We start from the raw sequence: 8979 nt of genomic DNA, 5'->3' as shown, positions 1-8979 counted from the left end.
TCCCAGGTGGAGTGATCGAAGCCTTCCCGCCCTCCAGCACCGTCACCTCCCTGACGGTGGATCTGCTGATAGAGCCAACAGGAGAGATCAGGATCGTGTCCTCTGGGGACCAGCTCCACGCTGAGGGGCCCTTCAGATCCTCTGGGAGCTCCATCCCACAGCGCTCCGTGGATCCAGCGGTTCTCAGCTCGCTCTGCTGGAGAATCGGGGACACCTGTAGATCTAAAGGGGTGCTTGGCTACTTCTCCGTTGACTTCGTGGCTTTCACCCATCCCCAAACCATGGAGCAGCAGGTGAGTTACTTCACACTGTTCCCTGAGATCAAGGAATGTGTTTTTCTGTGGAATTCCAACCAGGAGAAAGCTTTGCCCTTTGCAGCAAACTGTATTTCCAAGCTTTTGGATGGGAGGGAGAACGTGGGTGCTCTAAAAACAGCATGACATTTAGACCTGATGCATCTCCTTGTTTTTCACTCTTCTGACATTGTTTTGTTTTTCACTCCTCTGGCATTGTTTTCTTCTAGAATCTTCAGTGAGGACCCTCAGTGTTGTGACTGTAAAAGGGAACATCCCTGTATTTAAAGGCTGTGGGGGGAATAGGTGGATTTTGAGGAGGTGGGGTGGCTGTTTCTCCCAGGGGTCTGAAAACCACTTGTGTGGGGTGAGAAAAGGCTTTGAATACAAGGGTTGTATTTAAACCCAAAGAGTTACATGTGGTACCTATTGGCAAAAGCAGTGCTGTGACAATTATATCCAGTTTAAGCTCAGAGAAGGCTTAAAATCAGGATTTTGGTAACTAAAACCACTGTAGGGTGACTGTGGTGAACCAGAGAATTGGAATGATCATAGAATCCTGGAATGATTTGGGTTGGAAGGGACCTTTTAAGCCCATTTCATTCCACCCCCTGCTATGGTGGAACCTTTCACTATCCCAGGTTTCTCCAAGTTCATCCAACCTGGCCTTGGATACTTCCAGGGATGGGGCAGCCACAGCTTCTCTGTGCCAGTGCCACACCACCCTTAGAGTAGTTTGTTGGCTCTGGAATACAGATCCCAGTCACATTTGACTCCCAAAGTGTGTTTAGGCACACATTGTAATTAGAACTGCAGATAAGCCATATTGGACAACTTCCATGGAAAGTTGCTTTGGAAAGATTAAGGGATGACTTCCTTCACCCACAGAAGTCCAGGGAGTTGTGCCACTTGTTTCCCTCAAGCCAGGAGTTCACTGAAACCCAGGAATGCTTCCTAGATTATTGAAGTTATGCCATTTCCTGGCACGAACAAGGACATATTAAATCAGTCAGTGTTTCTTGTGGCCTCTTGGAATTCCTGTCTGCCCTGTCTTGGTTTTCTTCCCTTGTTTTCAGTTGATTCTACCTTACTATCTCCTATGTTTGTCAGCATGTACCACAACTTTAGCATTATTTAAGCACAGGTTTTTAAATTTAACTAGATGTAGAGGCAATTAATGGGGCCATCTGTCTTGTGAGAGGGAGATCACACAAAGGATTGTGTTCCTGAAAGCACTATTTTTTTGGCAAACAAGAAATCCTATTAAACTCTCAGAACATTTGCTCACTAATTTCACAAGTGCCCACTTAAATGCAGTAGCTGAAAGGCTCAGATGCATTTCCTGGAAGTACCAGATACTTAGGAATTCTTTCCAAGTGTATTTTACAGAAAATATCAACCTTTGGAGCACTGGGAGCAAAGGGGCTCCGTGGTGGATAAGGGACAATGTGTGTTGTCAAACACAACTCAATGGGAAGGCAGAGCCTTGGCTGCCCTGAGCACCCCAGCAGGGATGCAAGGGGCAGAGAAATGGTGTGGAGACTCCACACAATTCCCTGTTTGCCTCAGGAATCTGGTTCTATCTCGGCTAAAAGCATCTGTGTCTTGTTCCCGAGGGAAGGGAGGTGGAGACACGCTGTTTTCAAGGGGAAGAAGTGGAGGAGGAGAAGAATTAGGACTGAATCACTTCTGATTCTCACTTTATTTTCCCAAATTGATCATTCAGAGCAAGGCCTTGACCCCTCAGAGTGAAATCCTGCCCAGTGTTGAGTGTCTGCTGCTCAGACCCCAACTTGTCAAGGAGCCCACTTAATGGAGTGGGACTGCTGGAATGCATAACCTTCCTTACATCCACAGTTCTGTGGACAGATAATTTGGAGAAACAGGGTCCTCAGCCACCTTTTCCATGGATCTGATGGCTTTTACACAGTCCCAACCCTTGGTAGGAGTAGTGAGGGAACGTTGGATAAGCAGCAGCTGAGGTTGGACACATTCCCGACGTGTCTGAAGGTCTCTCCAGACAGTGGAGCATTTTCTAGGTGTTATTTTCAAACAAGAGCCACAGTGTTTCCATGAACCATCTTCCAGTCTTATATTGAGCAGGAAAGAGGAGTTCTAGAGCCCTGGAAGTGAAGTTTTTGGGCAGCACCAGCCCATCCCAGCAGCTGCCACGAGATGGCAGCCGGACAAGGGCCTCCCTGCCAGCGCTGCCGGAATCATCCACTCTCCTGCAAATGCTCAAAGTCATGAAAGCAGCTCTCCCTTCAACACCCAGGTTGCATTATAATATCTTATAATTGACATTTTTACAGTATCACCCAACCACTTCTTTAAAAGCAGCACTTGGGCTCTTTACAACAACACAAACATCAGTACCAGGCACAGAGAAAACAGTTAAACTGGGGGAAGAAAAGCTGTCATTTAGTAACTCCTTAAGAATTTATGTTTCCTTCTCGAGTTTGTGTTTTAAAGCTGAAGCATTTTGATGGAAGCTGTGAAGAATTCCAGTATAATTGTGGCTTTATTCACTGGAGGTGTCTTTGCCATGAAGTGCAGGCTCCTGAGCTGTGCTCACTGGAGGAGTCTCCTGGCAGCCTTTGTGACAGGGAGCAATTCCAGGCTTCGTCACAATTCCTTGGACAAACAGCCAGCAACTCTTGCAGGACATATTTCTAACTGATTTTTTTTTCTAGTGGTGGGATTCTGGGAAGTCCTAATCTGTGCTTTGCTTAGCTTGACCTAAAACCACTCTTAAATCAATCTAAAAATCTTAACTACTGCTTCTAACTTTGAACTTTGATTTGTGGTTTGATAATCAAATGTCAGTTCTAGATTTTACAAATGAGCTCTGTTCCAGTTTAATTTCTGAACAGAAGTGTCCTGAAAATCCCCAAATTTGAGGTGAAAGCTCCTTGTGTTATGCTAATTTTCCATGCAATCCTATCAGGATGTGACACTGACAGTCATAAATACCTACGTGCCCTGATTGTATGTTCTCAGGAAATGAGGATGGACTCAATAATCTGTTTGTTAATCTGTAGGATTGTATCATTCTTTACTTAAACTTGACCTTTGCCTAGGCCTTCCTCCAACAGCTCCTTATTTACTGGAGGAGATGATAATTTATCTGGTTATTAACTACCTGACCTCCTCAGACATTGCTTTATGCACTATAGAAATATATTCATGAAATAATAAATAAAAACCCAGGCACAAAACACCAGAGCTCAGATTTTCAAGGCATTCTAGGAGTTCTGGACACCCATTTTTATTACTTCAGAGGAAAACTTGTTGCAATCCAGTAGATGTTACTAGAAAGCTACACTTAAAAGAACAGCCCAAACTAGTAAGTAGATCTGATGTGGTTGTGCTTCATTATATGTGGCCCTAATGCTGATTATTTCTCACAGGGAAATAAAAATAAGAGAGGGGAGAGTCAAATACACCAAAATCCTCAGGAAACAACACTTACTGGTGAGAAGAAATCAAGAAGTCATCAACTAACAGAGTCCCCCTAATTAGAATTCCTCAGACAAAAATATCAAGGATTCTGGTGCTCTTTTCTCCATTACAGTTAATTTTAGGTCCTTAAACTCAAGGGACACCAGTATGGTCAAGATGTGATATAATGAGCTGCCCCTTTCCCTTTGGGAATATGTATGGATATATTATTGGTGGAAGGTGCCAGGCTGACAGAGCCAGCAGGCAGATTCCCACTGCTAATTCCAGAACCAGGAGCACCACAGGGAGCTGCAGAGCCTTTGTCTTCACAGCTCAGGCCTGGCCCAACTTCCAGCCTTGCTCAGAACTACCAAAAATGTCGCCTGTGATTTTCCAAAGAGCATTTGTGACTTCAGGAACTACAGTGTGGCTTGGAAATTGTTCCATTCAAGAATTCAGTCTGCTAGTTACTAATTATCTCTCATTTGAACTAAGAAAATGGGGAAAATTATCCCTAAAAATAAAGGCAGACCCCTTGCCCAGGCCAGCCCTGTGTGTTTCCCTTGTCTGGAGCAGCACAAAGGGGATTTAAAGGGCACTTCTGGGTTTCCATGGCAAAAGGGAATCCCCTGCTAGGATAAAGCTGGAATCTTGTGCCATCTGATCCTTCTTCCTTTCTGCCCACCTTAGGGATGTTCTGGGACACATCCAGGGCAGGAAGGGACATGGCCACAATATCGTGTTCTCTGACAATCCTGAGCCAGGAAAACAATCCTTGGGGGTGATCCCAGCTGGCACAGAGAAGTGACCATTTGGCTGCTTTAAGTTGCAGCAGGGGTGGTTTATCCCCAGGCTCAGGCCTGGAATGGGAGGAGGTGGACAGGTGGCTTCCAGCCACGTTCTCCTTCCTCCTCCTCGTGCTGCTGGAGCCCTCACCTTATATTAAAAATGCAAAATATCTGATGACTTTATGCAGAATGTAACCACGATTGAAGCTTAAAGGAGGTGTTCAGGGCTCTCCTTTGTTTGAGTAACAACAGGGGAAGGGATGGACACCTTTCATCCACCCTGTAGATCCAAACCCTTATTTCCCAGGCAGCAGCACGAGGGTGGTTGGTCTGAGATGGTGAAGCCACATCTGAAGCAATTAGCTGAGTAAACAGAAACTCCTTAAAATAGCATTTGGGTGATAGCAGGATCTGCAGCAGAAAACTTGCCTTGCTAAAACCTTTTTCTCCTCTTTTTTTGGGCAAGCTGGGCCATCCCCTGGAGCAGGGGATCCGAGAGCACTTCTGTCCTTCCCAGAGCAGCGACTGGGAAGGTGCCAGTGGGCACTGGAGCCAGGCTGGCATGCTGGGGCTTTGTTTAGATGGATGTGAAATGCACCACACGAGTAATTAATGGCTCTCTTCTCTACATCTGAAATTAAAACAATGTCACTTGTATTTTAATTGTAGTTACTGACAACATGGGATTTGTTGAGTAACTCTTGCACGACGGACGTGCTGCCCCACGCTTGGTGTGCTTTGTCTGAATCCCTGGGAGGGTGCAATGAATTTATTTAGTGCTAATGGCTGGTTAGGTTTGCCAGGCTGCTTTTTTTAATGCTTTATCTGCTGTTAAATGCTCACCCCGTTCCCTAAATGTTGCCAGATGTGCTTCAGTCACAGGGACATCTTTGATTAACTTTTTTTGTGGCCCACCTTCAGCCCAGCTCGTCTCCTGCACCTCTATTTGGGCATCAATAAATCCTCCAAGGTGTGAATTTTGAGGTCAGAGCAATGCAGGTGTAAGATCAGGGTCTGAATTAGGAGCACCCAGTTCCCTCTGAGCTGGACAGTCCTCAGGTATCCGAGATTTCCAAGAGTCCCTGGTCCCCTCATGCAGCTCTGCCACCTCCTTCTGGGGACAAAGTTTTTACTGGGAATCTAAAACCCAGCTCAAATAAGATCAAAGAAACACTGAAACAGACTTGTTGATAGTATTTATAATAATATTTATCAAAATTAATGTAACACTCCTGTAATATAACTAGTTTATAACTATGATTTGACTCGTTGAAAAGGCTGGCACATACTGGAAAAGTACAAATCGACGGGAAAGTTCCTCCCTGTCTCTCAGGAGTGATGATAAACAATAAATTATTGAAGAAAATTAAACTTTATAATTGGGGAACATTCCCTATTACTGAGCAAAGGCAGCCATTAGCATCCTATTTGCATCTGGTACCGTGCAGCAGGAAATATTTAAGTTGACAAATAGGATATTTAATACAGCAACAGATACTTGGCAGTTGGATATTAACAACTGTTACTGGGGTGATTTATTCCCCATTATCCAAAGGGCATTACTGTGTGCATATGATTCCGAAATTAACTCCGGTTTTCCAAGAGGCCTTGGCTGCCTGACCCCTTAATATCCTTATAATGATGCCATTTACCATTCAAGGGCTTAGTCAAGTTGTTCACTGGGAGATTTGTTTTAAGGGGTCCACTGGAGGGCAGATCTTGGTGTGTGGGAACATTTCTCACCGGCACAGGAGCCACAAGGATTTTTTTTTTAAGTGGGAAAAACTCACCGGGAAAACCAAGGTCAGGTTATTGGGGAAGAGGAGCCTTGCAGAAGGAGTTCATGGTACTTCCCCCTGCCTCATAAATCCTGCCTGAAAAATTATTTCTACAGTTAGAGAAGAGTTCTGATTGTTCCTAGTTGGAAGTGGTTTGTAGAACCATGAAATCCTGGAATGGTTTGGGTGGGAAGGGACCTTAAAGCTCATCCCATCCCACCCCCTGCCATGGGCAGGGACACCTCCCACTAGCCCAGGTTGCTCCAGCCTGGCTTTGGACACTTCCAGGGATCCAGGGGCAGCCACAGCTTCTCTGGGCAACCTGTACCAGGGCCTGCCCACCCTCACAGCCAGGAATTCCTTCCCACTATCCCTGCCCTCTGGCAGTGGGAAGCCATTCCCAGTGTCCTGTCCCTCCATGCCTTGTCCCCAGTCCCTCTCCAGCTCTCCTGGAGCCCCTTTAGGCCCTGGGAGGGGCTCTCAGGTCTCCCTGGAGCCTCCTCTTCTCCAGACTGAACAACCTGTGCCAGGGCCTCCCCACCCTCCCAGGGGAGATTCCTTCCCAACATCTTTATCACCTCCAACGCTGCCCCAGGAAGGCAGAAGCAGGAACACCAACAAGCAGGACAATAAAGGCAGACATGTTCCTTCCCAATTGCTGAGTTTTACCCTTCTTCTTCTCTTCAACTCCCTTTAATGCACCTCTTTGTTTGGATCAGGTGTGGGCAACAGACCTTGACCTTTGCTACAGTGACCAGCTGGCCCTGACCCAGTTCCTGTTGTACGTGACAGATGGAAACGTGGATTGTGGCTCCAGCCCCCTCGAAGCACCTCTTGGGTCACAAGCAGTGAAAAGCCAATGGATTCAACGTGAGGGGACAAAACCTGTAAGCAGTGAGATGTTCACAAGTAAAATTATTCATGGAAACTCCCCCTAAGTTACAATCTGTCCCAGAGGGCTGTTCTAGAGGAGCTCAGTTTGCTCCTCTCTGCTCCTCTTGGATTTTCCAAGGTTAATAAATGAATGGGGTAACATCAGAGTAGAAATGAAAGTTTCTGGATTTATGGGTCCCCAATTATTCATCCTTTGCACTCGGGGATATTGGTTTGTGGTGGTAACTCACTTTTAAATATTTCAAGTAGCTTTCAAGTTGTAAAAAAAGTGATAATTTATGTGTTGCATAAATTAGGTGCATAAAAGAGGTGAAGCACTGCCCTGACTGTAGGAATAACTTCAAAGCAGTCTGGAAGAAGTCTGAGCAGTGATTTGGGATTGGGAGTTGGAGCAGGGAAGTTTTGTACTTGCCTGCACAGACCTGAGGGTGAAACAATCCCATCCTGGAATGTTCCAGGCCAGGCTGGCCAGGGCTTGGAGCAACCTGGACTAGTGGGAGGTGTCCCTGCCCATGGCATGAGATGAGCTTTAAGGTCCCTTCCAACCCAAACCATTCCAGGATTTAATAAAAAGGGAAGGAAGGTCTTTTCTGAAGTCACAGCATAAGAAACATGTCCCTGTGTACACTCACACAGAGATCCCAAGTGTTTTGACAGAAGATTCACAGCTCCCTTTTTTCCATCCATGGAGGAGGAATGTAGCACCATTCCAAAAATGTCATGGAGCTGTGATTTAGAGGTTAATGAGCTCTTGATCTATTGTTCTTGTCAAGCAACCACTTTTAGTTGGAGAGAAGTAAATTAGATATGATTAGTCCCAGTAGTCCAAGTTTTAGAAATGAAAAGTAATCAAGTAGCAACTTTTTTTTAATTAAAATTCCATCAGAATTAACATAAATTGTCATTATATCCTTTATTTTTTTCTTCTTTCTGTGTTTCTGAGATTTTTATCTCCTTAAGAGTTAACTACAAGCCTGCAGTCTCCCAGGAAAACAGAAAAAGAAACAAACCAAGAGACAAATGTTTTTACAGCACATGATCTGTAATGAATGATTAAGTAAAACACTTTGTGTAAAATTATGATGTTAATAATGATTCTGTCCCTTTTAATTTATTAGATATTCTCCATGCTGGTAGGGTTGATTTTGATAAAATGGAGCAGCCCCTGAGTTTGTGTGAGGGTTTTATTTTTAGAAATCCTTCTTTGAAAGAACAAATTTCCTAGATACTGCTGCTCCTGTAATTATGTACAAAACCAATCACTCATTATAGTTAGGATACATTATCTTCTAGACAGATGAGGCTAAATAAGCAACACATTAATAATTCATCCTGCAGTTCATTATGCATGTGTATGCATGCTTTGTAGCTGAAATAAGCACCTCATCAACCTGATGCCAACCCTTAAACAATAGTTCTGTGTTATTGCAGCCACATTCAAGTTTACGCTTGTTAAACTGCTACTTGGATTATTTTATCAAGCATTCATTTATTTGTGGTCCCCCACTGCAGAGAACAGATTTTGGAAGCTCCTTTTTTAAGTTAATGACTTGAGCAATGGGTGTTATTAATTCTCAGAATATTATAAACATGATTAATTTTCAGGCAGAGATGTATTAGATCAGGATTTCGGCGACGTCAACTTAAATGAGTCAGTGTCAAAACAAATATCATTGGAGAGAAAATACTGTGAATTACTGATTCAACATGGAGTGTCCCTGCTCCAAGGGAACAGTCCAGCAGTAAAATAACACCAGGAAAGCCCTGGCTTGGGAGAACAGCTCT

The 8979-nt window shown here is 44.4% G+C and overlaps 1 protein-coding gene across 2 annotated transcripts in view; it reads left to right on the top strand.

Moving 5' to 3' along the window:
• Positions 1-8979, top strand: part of IQCH (IQ motif containing H) — a 51863-nt gene that overhangs the window by 36896 nt on the left and 5988 nt on the right. For both annotated transcript variants that reach the window (XM_029958843.1, XM_018069892.3), the window contains exons 15-16: positions 7-293; positions 7020-7187. In XM_029958843.1, the coding sequence (XP_029814703.1) occupies positions 7-293; positions 7020-7187 (455 nt within the window). The remainder of the gene's footprint in view (positions 1-6; positions 294-7019; positions 7188-8979) is intronic.

Source organism: Manacus vitellinus, unplaced genomic scaffold (genome assembly GCF_001715985.3).
Source record: "Manacus vitellinus isolate BGI_N305 unplaced genomic scaffold, ASM171598v3 scaffold_16_pilon, whole genome shotgun sequence".
Classification (NCBI taxonomy): domain Eukaryota; kingdom Metazoa; phylum Chordata; class Aves; order Passeriformes; family Pipridae; genus Manacus; species Manacus vitellinus.
This window is presented reverse-complemented; position numbering and strand designations above follow the sequence as displayed.